At 44.6% G+C, this 15,630-nt stretch overlaps 1 protein-coding gene across 2 annotated transcripts in view; it reads right to left on the bottom strand.

Annotated features, from left to right (window-relative positions):
- PHYHIPL (phytanoyl-CoA 2-hydroxylase interacting protein like) overlaps positions 1-15,630 on the bottom strand; it is a 65,665-nt gene that overhangs the window by 1,844 nt on the left and 48,191 nt on the right. For both annotated transcript variants that reach the window (XM_074232289.1, XM_074232290.1), the window contains exons 2-4: positions 10,401-10,597; positions 8,696-8,870; positions 4,885-5,002 (exon numbers count right to left, since the gene is read on the bottom strand). In XM_074232289.1, the coding sequence (XP_074088390.1) occupies positions 4,885-5,002; positions 8,696-8,870; positions 10,401-10,597 (490 nt within the window). The remainder of the gene's footprint in view (positions 1-4,884; positions 5,003-8,695; positions 8,871-10,400; positions 10,598-15,630) is intronic.

Below are 15,630 nucleotides of genomic sequence, written 5' to 3'. Positions count from 1 at the left end.
CAGCCCTGGAGTCAGGAGGACCAGAGTTCGATTCCAGCCTCAGACACAACTGTGTGACTTTGGACAAGTCACTTAACCCGGACTGCCTTGCATCCAGGGCTTATCCATTTCTGTCTGGCCACTGGACCCAGTTGGCTCCAGAGGAGAGGTGACTTAACACAGCCGCTCCTCACTCAGTCATGTGCTTGTCATGGCATCACCTCCCTGATGTCATGAAGGATAAAAAGCTATCATCATCACCATCATCCCAGGAGGCGGGGCCGTGTCATGATCACCATTTTGCAGAAATAAGGAGTGGCTGGAACTCGCCCAAGGACACACCACTAGTGTCAGGTGTCCAGGGTCTTCCTGACTCTGGGCCCGGTGCTCTGGCCATTGCAGCCCTACCCAGCTGCCTTTGAGAGCGTGCATAGCCTCCCATGGCACTAAGACTTTTGGGATGCCTCAGAGGAGGAGGACCCCTTCAAGAACACCAGCTTCCTCAAAAGATGAAGGCTCCAAACTCGGTTGTGGAAGGGAGCCAAGCTCAAAGCCCCCATTTGCTCCTGTTCTATGTGTCGCACTGAGGTGGGTCCTTTCCCCACACTGAGATGGAAGCTCCCAGCATTTTCAGTGGTCTGTTATGCATACAGTAGGTGATGACTATTTGCTGAATTTTAGACTCCGTACCCCGACCGTGTAGGCTCACTTGGACATACCACAAGATCCCAAAGTTTCATCTAAGTCATCAGTGAGTGAAATTATGTTTTATCAGCTTCTTGATAGGTGTTTGATTTGAGTCTAATTCTTTGAAAATTGGAGATTCATGAATTCTTTGTTTTAACTGCAAACTCGTCAGAATTCTCAATCAGAACTCTCCATTTTCCAAACAATCTGAATAAAAAGGCTCTTTTGACTCAGATTAGGTGGTCCCAATCCGTTAAATGAGAAATTATCAGGTTTTCAGTCTACATTCAAAAATTATACTTTGAACAAAAAATATAAGAAATAATTCCATATTTAATGCAGCTTGTCTAAGCACCCAGGATTTTTTGACATTTGAGTCTTCATCATTACTGAATAGCTGAGTTATTCAGAACCCTGTCCTTTAATCGCTCCAGACCTTACCTTCTAGTCTAGATAATTTCATCTAACTCTAGTCCATTTTTGACCAACAGTATAGAGTAAATCAGTCATTTGTGGGGTGTCTCCCATGTCAGGCACTGTGCTAAGCACTGATGACATAGACTATTTTTCTTTTGGGGGGAGGGAGAGTTGCAAGGCAAGTGTCTGAGGTTGGATTTGAACTCAGGTCCTCCTGACTCCAGGGCTGGAGCTTGTCCACTGCAGCACCTAGCCGCCCCCCATAGAATATTTTTCTAAGCAATTGTCCAATTAAAACTGGCATTTCCTGTTTCCAACATTGCTTGAAGTTGCATTTCTTCTAAAAACATAAGCTTGATCACAGGCAAGTATACATCAAATGCAAACGTTGGATTTCTTATGATAATTAGCATTCACTAAAAAGTAAGAAAAATAACTTGTCTTAACATCCTATAGAGGCAAAAATTCTTTAATGTTTCCTTCATAAATCCAAATGTTAACCATATTGCTGTTTCTCTTTAGGCAGCCCAGGAGAAGCAGCACCCCAAAGATGGTGGCCATCCGCAGGCTCCCTGCTCAGCGTGGGCCTGGGCTGACAAGCTCCCCTAGTTCCTTTTCAGGAGCTCTGCCTGCCGGTTCGTCTTCTTGGTGGTTGTTCCTATTTCTAAACTTATTTTTTTTTTTTTTTGCAAGGCAATGGGGTTAAGTGGCTTGCCCAAGGCCACACAGCTAGGTAATCATTAAGTGTCTGAGGTCGGATTTGAACTCGGGTCCTCCTGACTCCAGGGCTGGTGCTCTATTCACTGCGTCACCTAGCTGCCCCTTCCTATTTTTTTTTTAGGTTTTTGCAAGGCAAACGGGGTTAAGTGGCTTGCCCAAGGCCACACAGCTAGGTAATTATTAAGTGTCTGAGACCGGATTTGAACCCAGGTACTCCTGACTCCAAGGCTGGTGCTTTATCCACTACGCCACCTAGCCACCCCTCCCTTCCTATTTCTAAACTGAAAAGCAGTTACAAGGCAAGCTTCCCAGGAAACCCCATCTCCTCAGCTTTCTTATCTGGAATATGAAGGGCTTAAATATAATAATAATAATGATGAATAATTATTAATAATAATAATTTACTGCATAGTTAGCACTGGAAGGAACCTTTTCCCTAGTCTTTATTTCATAAATAAGAAAATTGAGGTTGTGATTGACCTCACTGAGGCAGAATTTGAACCCTGGTCTTCTCTGCACCGAGTTCTTAGCCCCTCATCCATAGGGCCCCCAGCTCCCTAGTTGGCATTCAGGTGGCGAGGGGGCCCCACAGTGGCTAGTGAGCTGGGCCTAGAGTCAGAAAGACCCAAGTTCAAATTTACTCTGTGTGGTCTGAGGAAGTCATTTGCCTGCTTGTTTCAGTTTCTTCATCTGTAAAATGAGCCCAACAGCACCCCCTTCCAGGGCGTTCTTCACATAAGTCCTGGGATGGGGCAGACTTTGTCCTTCATTCTTGAAGGGCCCATGACATCAGGGAGGTGAGGCCACGAACTGGATTGGAGTGGGGGTTGTGCCAAATCCCCACTTCCCTTTTTCCTCCAGAGCCAGAGATGGATCAGGATGAGCAGAGATGGCCCTGGATGCGAGGTGACTTGCCCAAGGTCACCCAGCTAGTGAGCTTCTAGTGTCTGAGGCAGCATTTGAACTCAGGTCTTCTTGACTTCAGGGTCTGAGCTCTAGTCACTGCCCCACCCAGCTAATTCAGTCAACCACTACCTTCATTTCTAGGCTGGCAGAGTCCCCCCACCCTGAGGACCTTAAGCCCCCGGCCCCGAGCCTCTAGGCCTAGCCTGCCTTGGTAGTGCCTCGGCAGCCCCAGAAGTCTGCTTCTTCCTGGGGCTGAGCTGACCCCGGGTCAGGCAGGGCTGGCTGTATTCTGGGGGGACACCCAAGCCTTCTCTGCCATTTAATCGTCTCAAAGACAGAAACAAGTCATTTGCCCAGGCATGAAGCTGGAAAAAGGAGACAGGAAAGTGAATCTATTCCTCAGCTTTTCCCAAACATTTTATTCTTTTGACCTAAAAAAAGCTATTTTTTTAAAAGGTATCAACAGAAAGTAAAAGTCCAGGCGACCTGTCCCAGCTGGATTCTCTGGAAGATGGCTTCGAGCCTATTCAGTTCAATAACACAAGAGCGAAGGAATCCTTGCTGGTTCTTAGGCATAAACATTTACTGGCCGCCTCCTTGCAGCCATCATGTCCCCCCGCCGCCATGCCCCCAAGCCCGCTCAGAGGGAGGGCAGGCAGACTCCACCTTTGAGCTCCCCCTTTCCTTTTCCATCCAGCCCTGGGAAAGGCAGCCAGGCCAAGGCTGACCGTGGGCAGGCCGGTCCTTCTGACCGCAGCTCCCCTTCCTTCCCTGGGCTCCATGTGTTGATGCTGCTGGTGAAGAGCTGGGACCAGAGTGGGGAGGAGCTGCGCCCAGCAAGAGGTGTAGACAGTCTGGTGTGGAGCGAGCCTGCCCTCCGGTGGAGAGCCGAATGAATGCCACGCTGCGTCGTCCTGGTCCTAGGCAGCCGTTCTCAGGGCATCTCTGGTCCAAGGCCATGGCAAGGACCGGATGTGTTTCATCAGGAGAGGGCGCCCTGGCCATCTGTGGACCCATCCCGGCCACTCTTCAGCATTCGCCATCATCTCAGGCCAAGGGCAACGACCCTCAACAGAAGATGCTCTTGGCTCCACAACCTTCCAAAGTTCTCACCTGACAAGAAGCTTCGATGGGAACTTGCCAAGGCCTAAAACAGACGCCGGCATCCCTCGCCCCCCGTGTGCAGCCAGTCACATGCAGCAGATCATTTCTTAGGGTTACACGTGTGTCTTATAGAAGCTCCACAGAGTACAGATCATTCAAACTGGGCTGGGATGGACAGTGAAACCAGGAAAGGAAAACAGACCCCAGGCCAAGGATGCTGACCAAGGCTGCGGAAAGGCTGGGCTTAATGGTTCCAGCATCCCGGGTTTGCATCATTGGCTGAGCTCCTTCCCCACTGCCACCTTCAGATACTGGGGAACACTTTGCTCCTCCAATGAATGAATCACTAAAAAAGTTAGAAAATGCCCAAAGGACTGAATCATTGGCTGCTTTTCTAAGGGTGTATTGGGCTTCCCTGGTGACCACTGTCAACTTTCAGGAACATCAATTAAATGGATATTTTGGGGTTCAAAGGCAGCCAATGGAGCGCAATTTGCAGAAGACACAGGGATCAAGGTAAGGGAGGGGACCTCAAGGCCCCATGAAAGTCACATGACCACAGCTCAGACCAGACGGTCCAACTTCTCTGTTTTCATTGTCGAGAAGAGACCAAGAAAGGGATTTATGGTAGCAGAGGAGTGTGTCTGCAGAGGCGTAGACGCTCCCTGCCTGGGGAGCAGGCTCAGCACTCCAGGGACCCAAAGATCCCAGGGGCGGAGGCCTTCTTCACAGACCAACAAGTCCAAAGAGAATTAGGTATTTGAAAATACAAACTGTAAAAGGCCACTGAATCATACTAGCAGCAGGTTATCTCAGTTAGAATTTCAAATATAATTTTATTCATCTAATTTCTGGTTCAAGTTCACATGTGTTTTTCCTTTCCGTGCTAAGTAGTCACTGAATGGAACTTTGGCAAAATGGTTGTTTTAGACTTTTTTTCCTTTCAGAAATTAAAATCAACAGAGTAATTAACATTTCCCGTGTAAACTTTGAAGCAGGCAGATTCTTAAGCACAAATTAGATAAATTCTAAATAAGTTACTCTCGCAAAAGGTTATTTTTGGGTTCTTACCGGATGTAGTCAAAGTATTCTTTTTGTTGATTACGATAAAAAACGGTAAATTTAAGCATACGTCCTGCGATCACTTCAGCCTTTTCCAAGAGCTGTGTTAAGTGAACTTTTGAATAATCTGCAAAGAAGAAGAAGATGGCCTGTTAAGACTGGCCTGAGACTTAACGAACCAAGGAAAATTCAGTATTATTCAGGGAATAAAAAGTAAACTATTGTTACATACTTTATGGGAAATAAGACATCCTAGTTTGGTGCAGTGAAGAGAGTCCTGGGCCTTGAGTCAGGAAGACTTCTCCTCCTGAGTTCAAATCTGGCCTCAGACACTCACCAGCTGTGTGACCCTCACCAAGTCCCGTAACTCTTTGTCTGTTTCTTCATCTGTATAATGAGCTGAAGAAACAGCCAACCCCAGCAGCATCTCTGCCAAGAAAGCCCCGAAGAGGCCCCAAGAGTCAGACGTGATTGAAAACGACTCAACAGTGAATGTGTGTGCATACATAAGCCTGTCAGTGCCTATGTACACATGTGCACATACGTCTGCCCATCCAACAATGGTGATTTCATTGAGAGGACTGTGACGACCGGGAGACTTGGCTTGGTGTCTGTTCACTGTGCTGACTAGACCCCCTTGGATAAGCCACTCGTCCCTTGGGAGAGTAGCCACAACTTCTCACCAGCGCCACGATTATGTTGTGGAGAATATCTTGTCACTTTTTACTCATGGAGATCTCAGGAGTCCCCTGTGAAACCCGGAGGAGGAGACTTTGGGGAGGCAGCTTCCAGGACCATGAGTCTGGAGCGTAGGGGGCCTCAGGCAATCTAAATCAGGACAAACAGCAGCTTAAAACGCCATGTGGTGTGGCTTGTGAAGAGCCGAACCATCCTCTCCTAATTCCTCACTGATTAGCTATTTCATTGAACAGAAGAAACTGAATTTTCAAGAATGACTTGTGCTCTGGGCAGCCAGGAGGCAGACTGGAGGGAGAAATGGGCCCAAGTTCTGGGTCACTGCTTCTCAAGATTCTGGAAGAGCTTGTGAGGTGCTTGGGTAGCAGGCCGGTTCAGGATCTCAAGAGCCTGGCTGTGGTGGCCAAAGTCTGGTCCTTGGAAGTTTGGAGTTTTTACAAAACAAAGTTCCCCAAGATAGTTGTGGGGTGCTTGGACTGAAATCCAGATCTGTTAGATGGAATGAGTTCCAGCTGAACATAATAGAATGAAGGTTTTTTAAGGATTCCAAAACATTCCCAACTCAGTAGTAATTAGATAAATCAGGGAGCAATAAGTTACAGAAATGGCTTACAGTGGATCCACAGTATCCCACCAATCACACCTGGGAAATGATCAGAACATCTGACCCAACGCCTCCTCTAGGGAACCCTGGGAGAAATTCCCCTCTTCCCAGGAATTCCCAAGTGCCTGAACCCACCCTGGGGACTGGGCTCCATGTCTACACAGATGCCATTTCCTGATGTTCTGATTGGCTCTGGGCAGACTTTAGATGAGGTCACAATCCAGGAAGGTCTCACCCAAAAGTTCAAGGTAAACCTGATATGCTAGAAAGAGTTAAAATGTCATGTTCCAGAAAATGAATTCTAATGCCATTTTAATCCTTCTGAGCTTCACCTTCTGAACTGAAAATGGCCGGAAGCAGTTTGCATTGGCACCCTGGCAGATGCTAGCTCCTCTGGGGGTTGGGCTGCCGAATCTCTTTCTGGTCTTCTCATCTATTTTTCTTTTTTTTCCCAAGGCAATGGGGTTAAGCAATTTGCCCAAGGCCACACAGCTAGGTAATCATTAAGTGTCTGAGGCCATATGTGAACTTAGGTTCTCCTGGCTCCAGGGCCGGGGCTCTATCTACTGTGCCACTTAGCTGTCCCAAGCTCTATCTTGAGGTCAAGATAAGAGGAAAAGAAGAGCCCATCTATAAAATGCAACTCAGAGGTTAAAGGTGATGAGACCTGAGGTCTGTTGGGGAGGCTAGGACTGTTCAGTGAATGGGAGTTGGACTGAGGCAGTGGGACTGTGCATGGGGCTTAGAAGCAGTAGATGATGGCAGAATAGAGGTGAAGCTGGCATTCTTCAAGGTGGTTTGGGCCCCTCCAGGGGCGAGAGAGCACTAGGGCTCGGCTGGAGCAAGTTGCCAGGCAACAGCAAACTGGAAAAAGGCAGGCCTTTTTGGTGGCATTTCTGAGAGCTCCATTTCCCTCCATGCCCAGCCTCTGCCAAGAGTCCCTTCTTGCAGACAACAGACAAGACAAAGATGGGATGAGGGAACCCTTCCAAGAAAGCAGAATCAGTGGACGGTAGACACCCAGGGAGAGTCATCTGGATGGCCCCATGGCTTTGGAATGGCTCGATAAACACCTCAGTTGTCCTCAAGGGGCTGAGGATCAGAGAAGAGCTTTTCTTCCAATGCTGCCCTCCCCGGGTCTCAGTTTACTCTCCAGGTGTCATCACCCGTGACACAGCCCCCGACTTGGGGCTTTGTCAGGTGCCTGTTCTCCAGGCCTGATCTTGTTCTCATCTTCAGAGCCCCCTTGACACTTGTCAGTGAACATTCTGAAGAAAATCTACTCAACAGGCCCCAAACCAAGTCACTGCCTCTCCTCCAAAGCCCCTCTTTACAGGCTCCCTGGAATCAGTCACAGCATCCTGGTTATCAGCCCTTGCCCGAGTCATGAGCTCCAAGAGAAGCTGATCAGCATCTCCTATATACTCGACAGGCTTACCAAACTCTACAATTCAAAGAATCTGCTCCAATTTACCCCATGTGATCCCTCATGGCTCTCCCCTTAGGTTGGACCCTCCACTGCTCTCGTGGAAGGGTCTCCTGCCTCCAGTGGCCTTTTCCTTAAACCTGGTCCTGACCCTCTGACTTCTTCTCCCCCCTCCCCCCAGGATCCTGGGTGCCCCCCCCCTTAGTGTTAAAAACCTGCACATCTGAGCCCCATCTACCTTTCCAGCCTTATCTTCCCACATGTTACTTGTCCTCATTTGTCGCCCTCCTCCCCTCCCCTCCCGGCCTCTCCTCTTCCTGGCAGACCTTCCACAGGAAGTCTTTGCTCTCTTGACCTCCATTCCAACCTACACTGGATGGATTCACCCTGCACACGGCCACTCCCTCCCTGGCTTCACTTTTCTAGTTCTCCTGGTGCCGCTCTGGTTCTCCAGTGACCATTAAGAAGCTGAGGTCATAGAAAGGAGTCATTATTTAGTAGGCATCTGCTGTGTACCTCACACATTATCTCCTTCAATCTGCACTGCCATCCTGGGAGATTTACAGGTGAGGAAGCAGAGGTGAACTGCTTCACCCAAGGTCAGGGTTTCTAAGGCTGAATTTGAACTTGCATCTCCCTGACTCTGGGCCAGCAGTATGCTGACTGAAGCACCTCCTAGCTGCCTCACAGATATTTAGGAGGGAGAGACCTCTCAGAGGAAACTGAAGAAATGTATTTCCCCTACAATACAAAACTCAGAAAATATGCTAAAATGTTTCATTTCCAACTAGTTTTTTTTTAATTAACATTTTGACCTACAAGCCAACGGAAGAAGAGAGCCAAAAGGACAAGATCTTTTCTATTGCTGAGACCCTCCAGCCAAAGGACATATATCACTTTGCTGTAAAATGCTCTTAAGGTAAAAAAAAAAAAACAAAAAAACAAAACCAGTCACTCGATCTAGGCAACACTTGGAGATAGGGCAATCACTTTATCCTTTTTCCCTGTAATTAGTTTCCTAGTCTCTCCTGGGGCCTCTCGGCTTTACCCCCTTCCTCTGCTGCCCCCTCCTGCCCCCCACCCCGGGGTCTCACCTGCTGTGCAAAATTCGATGATTTCACTCCACTCAGACACAACATAATCTCCATCGACCTGCTTCGAGGCCGTCTGCACAGCGACGGTGTACTCGGTCCGGGGGCTCAGGAACCAGTGTCCACGCACAGTCATGGGCAAGGGGACGGCCTTGGCCACCAATTTGGTGGGAACATCCTAAGACAAAAAAGACATCAGACAAATTTCATACATCCCAAGAGTCCTGAAGTGCAGAGATGCAGATGTAAGAAATCAGCCAGGATGCTCTCCTTTGGAAGGTAATGAAGGGAAGGCCCAGAGAGGTGGTGCCGCCCCCAGGTCACCCAGCTGCCTAAGGAGAGGAGCCCCACCCCACCCCTGGAGGAGGAAATCCTTAAGCACCACCCAATGGTAGATGTTCCACATAGAAACACCTTAGTCTGACCCATAGAAAAGGACAGGTAGAAGGAGACAGGTTGAGATCTACCCCTGGCTTCCAGCCACCTACTGTTCGCTAAAAGATCATGAAGCATTTGGTCACTGAGTTAACATTTCTACAACTTGTAAATTATCTTCAAATTGCTGAAATACAATCATCTCTTTGCTTAAAGCATTTCTTTGTACTATCCAATGACATCACGGTAGTTCAACAATGAATACTTTTTGCAGATTTTGAAAATTTTACTTTTAAAACTATCTTGCTGGGGTGGGTAGGTGGCGTAGTGGATAAAGCACCGGCCCTGGAGTCAGGAGTACCTGGGTTCAAATCCAGTCTCAGACACTTAATAATTACCTAGCTGTGTGGCCTTGGGCAAGCCACTTAACCCCGTTTGCCTTGCAAAAAGCTAAAAAATAAAAAATAAAAAAACTATCTTGCTGTTGATGCTTTTCATGTTAACACTGCATACACATACCCCCATATGTTTTCCTTCTTCTTCAAGGGAGCTCTCACTTAGAAAAAAGAATTATTTAAAAAAATCCAGTAAGACAAATTAAAAACTTCTGATGTCTCATATCTGAGATTCTCCCCTTTGTAAAGGAGCAAGTAGTGTCTTTGCATATCTCCTTTTTTTACTTTCTCTTTTTAAAAAAAAAACTATCTATTTAGCATTTTATTTCCTCCAATTACATGCAGGTAAAAATAATTAACATTAATTTTTAAAATTTCATCAATATTTTGCAAGCAGAGGAAGAACAATGTTTCCCGTCATTTTTTTAAATTATGAAAAACATGTTTTTTAACCCAGGAAGCATAGTAAAATGAATTTTCTCACCTTTGTTCAACAGAGTGCCTTTGTCACAGAATGCAGTTTCAATTTTCCAAACCCATATCTAGGTAGTGATGGACTGAACCTGCTAATTTAATATTTCCTATGTAATCATGATTATTGGAGAACTAAGAATCTGACCCTTTTTCTCTCCTCCACTTTCAGTTCACATACAACTGTGTTAATAAAAAGGACAACAAAATCAAATCATCAGGTTCTCCTTTATCCTAACAATATACCCTTTGCTTGGTTTGCTTTTGATGCATTCTCTCTCTTCTCCCATCACAATGATATGTCAGCTCCATTCAGATATTAAGGGAAGGGCCATTGTCCTTTTGGAAAGAATTCTTCCAAAAGTCTTTAATAATGAAACATTCACTCACCACTCAAATTTTAAAAACAGCAAATGCTTTTGCATGGCCTGTCAGAGCATGGCTGATAGCCACTGGTATCTACTTACCTTATGCTTAAATTTGTTAGAATTTTTGTTCTCTTTCTTGTTCAGGTCAATGAAATAGTGTGTAATCCGGTCTTTTGATTTTGAATCCATTTCCCATGAAATCTTGAAAGAATCACATGTGATATTACTAATTTTGATGTTGTGAGGGACTGGAAGCTCCTCCATTTCTGCTATGCCACTGTCTTGTGATTTGTTTCCTATGGGGCAATAAACAGAAGTCACTAAGTATGCATCACATGGCAAAGGCAGAAAAATACATATAATATTTTTCATACATTTTAGTATTTGGGTCTCACAACCACCCCATGAGGTAGGTACCATTGATATTATCCTCATTTTACAGATGAGAAAATTGAACCTCAGTGAGATTAGGTGACAAATATAGCTAATAAATAATAAAACAACAAATAAACGAAGATTAAAACTTGTTTTCCTGGCTCCAAATCCATCATTCTATTCACTGTGCCAAAGCACCTTTAGCTTCAATCATCTGGAGGCCTTGGAGCTATAGCTGTTTCTTTCCAGAAGAACAGGAATAATTCTCCAGATCCAAAGGCTTAGAGTTGTAAGGGGCCTGGGGCACCACCTAGCCCAACTCTTACTTGCACAAGAAATTCCCAGATGACACCCCAAGGGGTGGGGCACATCCAGCCTTTGCTTTTGCTTTCCTTAGCCATCCACCTTCTCTTGGCTTGTTTCTTTTGTACCTATCACCAAACGTTTACAGAATGATTAAACGCAAACTATAGAATTGATTTGTAATTTCATGCAAATCTCCATTTTCTGCACTTTGTTATGTTCATGTTTAAAAATGGGAAAAGGGATCAGTGGAGCTAGAAATATTGTCTGTGAACTCAGATCAGTTTCTCTCTCTGCAAAACTTGCTGATCTGTGTGGGAATTTAACATCCATGCAAGGTTTCCCTCAGGAGAGGAGCTACCTTGGCCAGATCCAGGTTAGACGCCAGGTCCCTCAGCGATCTCAGCCCCTTCCCTCCCATGATGCAGATTCCCAACTCATCCACCTCCCTTCCTCTTCAACTCTTGTTGCAGTCTTTCCAAAAGTCTGTCACGAGGGACTTTCCCCATGTGCTGGGCTCTTCCTCATACCCTCCCGATTCATGATGCTGCCAACAAACACCTGTGAGGCCCACTGGTCCTCCCTAGTCTTACCCCTTGACTAACTCCCTTCATACTCCAGATGAGCTTTTTAAAATATTTATGACAGCTCTTTTGAGAAATTCTCTATTCACATGAGCTTCCCCTCTCCCCGGGGTGATTCTCAAGCTCAATTCTATGGGGATTGCAGGGGGCCTCATACCCTCAGAACAATATTGGTATTGGAAAGGTGGTTTGGGGTTCAAGGAAAAGCTTGGTGCCATTCAAAGAACAGGGTGATTTTTCAAGGCCAATCCAGCCTAGCCTAGTGCAATCCAATCTGAGCTGAATCAAGTTTGTTCAGGTTATATACACATACACACAAATACACATTCACATACACACATACACACTCATACTCACATACTCTCTCACACTCACACAGTCCATTTTACAGTGGTAAAAAAAGTGGTCTATTGCCAGTTTGCTCATTCCCTTCTAATAATTTCATTGCAACATTCAAAAATTATTCTCATAAGAGTTGTATATAGTAGAAAAACAGGTATTTGTGTCAAAAACTACAGATGTTTCCTTCCATCATTAGCTTTCATAATAAAGAGGTCTGAGATGTTTGTCCATGCCTTTTGCTATTCTTTTCTCATTCAGAACTTGAGGATCATGGCTCTCAACAGTTGGCTTCCTCCAGGACTGCCCTCTGCACACAACTTCTCTATTCCTGCCACTTTTCCCATCTTTATTTCTTTGGATCTATTAGGAAACACAGCTGGAGCTGGAATGTTAGGGCCCACATATTGCAACTCTAACTTTCACCGATGCTGCCATCCCAGGTACCAATGGACCTACCAAAGTACATTCCTTGAGACCACATGTTTACTGCCTATAGCAGCTTTGAAGCACTTGTCTAACTGCTGAATATGAATATATATTTAACTTTATATATATCCATTACTTTTTAAAAATGAATTATTTGAACCCTTTGTTTTCAAATTATTTCAAATTATTATTACAGTTCACAGAGTGGGAAGTCTGTCTCTTGAGTTCTGCATGGTTACTCAATCAGAATGATTTTCCCAACATAAATGAACAATAGGACTTCTCAATGCCAAAGGGAAAGACCTCTAAGCAAACCAAACAACAGCTGGTGTCACTTCCAGGGATCAAAGAGGAGAATATCAAAAAGAAGCCCAAGAATGCCAACTGAAATGAACAAAAGTGGCCAAAGCCCAAAAGAAAATAAGAAAAAGGATGACAAAGTGTGGGCAAGGGAGGAAAAAAAAAAATATCAAGAGAAAGAAAATTCCTGAGTAAGGAGACAAACTTTTCCAAAGTTGATTGGACATACCCTTCCTTTCCTTCTCCAGTTTATACAGTGATCCCTCCAAATAAGAACCAAAGTTAAAAATAAGCCAAGAGGAGATTAAAGAAAAATAATGAACTTTACCCACATATGAAGGCCACATGGCACCTTACTCCTCCTTCCTTGGTATCAGCAGCCTATCTTTTTCCATTATTTCCTTTCTTTATATTAAAACAAACTACAATACTTGTTTAAATCCATGTTGTACAATACAATTGTAAGTAACTAACTTCTACATCTGGAGCTTTATCTTACACATGAAGTGACTTTAGAGTTGACTGTTGTTGCAGATTGTTCTTTGTCCTAAAGAGAATGAGTGACCTCACACGGACATCTTGCCGTGAATGACCCGGACTGAAGGGAGGCGGGACGGCAGCTGTCCGCCTCACTCTCTCATCCTCCTTAGAGTCCAGTGGCAGGACAGAGGTCAAGATGCCTGGCCACAGGCTGGAAGGCCAGGATGACCTTGGCCTCTTCTCTGCCTGGCCAAGCTCTCCGGGTCCTCCAGCAGCTGAAACCCATTTTGGGGGGGGGGTTAGTCTTCACATGCTTAGGTGACTCCAAGAAGTTGTACTATGTACAGTGACCACACTGGGAAAAACCCCAGTGGGAGAGGGGCTGAGGGTAACCGCCTGATAAGTCAAAGGCAGAATTGTGAGGGGTTTCCAACCTAAGTCATCACAAGTAGATGCAGATAGCAGAAAATGGTCATGTTGCCCCATATTCTGAGGATGACAGATTCTTCCCCAGCTCCTAGTAAACAGTGAAACCTTTTCCTGATCTCATCCTGAAAACCCTCTGAGCACTTTCTGTTAAAATTTGAGTTCAGGGGCAGCTAGGTGGCACAGTGGATAAAGCACCGGCCCTGGAGTCAGGAGGACCCGAGTTCAAATCCAGCCTCAGACACTTAATAATTACCTAGCTGTGTGACCTTGGGGCAAGCCACTTAACCCCATTGTCTTAAATTAAAAAAAAAAATTTTAAATGTGAGTCCATCTGGTTGGGTTTGGTCTAGAACCTTTCTTCCTTTGTACTCTAATCTACTCTAATCTCATTCATTCCTTTAAAATAGTTTAAATCCTTGGATTTGATTTACTTAATCTAATTTAGGCAGAGAAATGGTTAGTCAAACAAAGGAAAAAATGCCTTAAGTAAACTAGTTCTGAACTAAGAAATGTTAAAAACAATCTGAATTTTAAGATCCCTTCTTCCCTTTTAGAACAAAGGCATAGTTCACACAAGTTTACCCCACTTTACTTGGAAGCCTACTCTAAAGATCTCTGGCCAGCCAGCCATTTACAACGTTGTTCTTATGGAACTGACCTCCCTTGGTTTTCATAACTACCCTTTTTTCACTGAATCAATTAGATTAGATGAGACATTGGTCTTCTGGCCACAGAAGGTATTTAGTGGCTATCCTCCCCAAAGCATATATGGAAATCTATTCATTTTGAGATGAGTATTTCAAGAACTAGAGTCTTGGCTGTGGAATCTTCAAAGGTTCATTTAGCACACCAGTCTGATGAATGAAAACCTTCTGCCATGCAGATTTTAAAAATAAGTATTTATTAATACTTGAAGATTTTCAGAGTGTGTTATAAATATTGTGTTATTTTAGCCTCAGAACAATGCTGGGAAGTGGGGGTTATTATTTTTCCTATTTTACAGATGAGCAAATAAAGGCACAGATAGGGTCAGTAAGTTGTCCAGGGTCACACAGTCAGTGAGGCTTGAAGCTGGATCCAAACTCAGGTTCTCCTGACTCCAATCCCACCCTCTCTCACTGCCCCATTTAGCCGCCTTCCCACTGAAGCTCCAACAGTCTGTACGGGATGCGAGGGTGTCTCTATAAATCTCTATAAAGCATAAGAGGCATCCACCTTGCTGCAAGTCTGGAGGGGGTTTGGGGATGAATGGGGAAAACTAAAGAAGGCCAAGACTTGCCAAGCAGAGGGAATGGATGAGGAAGGCATTGGAAAAGCACATTACAGCTGCAATACAGGAAGAGTCCAGACATTTCAAAAACCTGATTATATGATGGATTAATGCTGAGTTGTCCTAGGAAGGGCAAGGGCTGTTTGAATTTGGAGAATGATGTCCAGGAAAGACAAGACATGCCTTTTCTTAGAATCACTGTCAGCAACCAAAGATTTGGTTGAAAGGACCAGCACTAGCTAATTTCTGGAGGCACTTCTGTTTTTATAATATTTTATAAAGCTGTACATTTGGATGCACATACATATAAATCTATTCTCAATAAATTCTTTTAAAATGATCTATTTATATGTATTATGTGACGGCTAGGTGGCGCAGTGGATAGAGCACCGGCCCTGGAGTCAGGAGGACCTGAGTTCAAATCCAGACTCATGCACTTATTAACTAGCTGTGTGACCTTAGGCAAATCACATAACCCCATTGCCTTAAATTAAAAAATATAAAAAATACACATATTATGGTTAAACTGAATAATCATGAAATAATTTTCGGCAAATTTACTATCAATTCAAGGCATGAAAGGAGGGAAGTTAAACTAGGGGTCTGACCAGTTACTTGACTGAATGGTTTAATTTGTGTGGTCCTGCTTATATCTTTTCTCAACAATAGTGCATCAACTATTCAGCATTCAAGATTGTAAAAATCTAACTGTATTATGTATGTTCTTTCAAGATATAAATGATGAAATCCATTTAGGCTAGAACACAAAGGAAGAAGTTTAAATGAAAGCACATGAGAATATTAAAAATTCAAATTATAA

Source organism: Macrotis lagotis, chromosome 4 (assembly GCF_037893015.1).
Source record: "Macrotis lagotis isolate mMagLag1 chromosome 4, bilby.v1.9.chrom.fasta, whole genome shotgun sequence".
NCBI classification, from domain to species: Eukaryota; Metazoa; Chordata; class Mammalia; order Peramelemorphia; family Peramelidae; genus Macrotis; species Macrotis lagotis.
The sequence above is the reverse complement of the archived record's forward strand: the minus strand, read 5'-3'. Positions and strand labels throughout refer to the sequence as shown.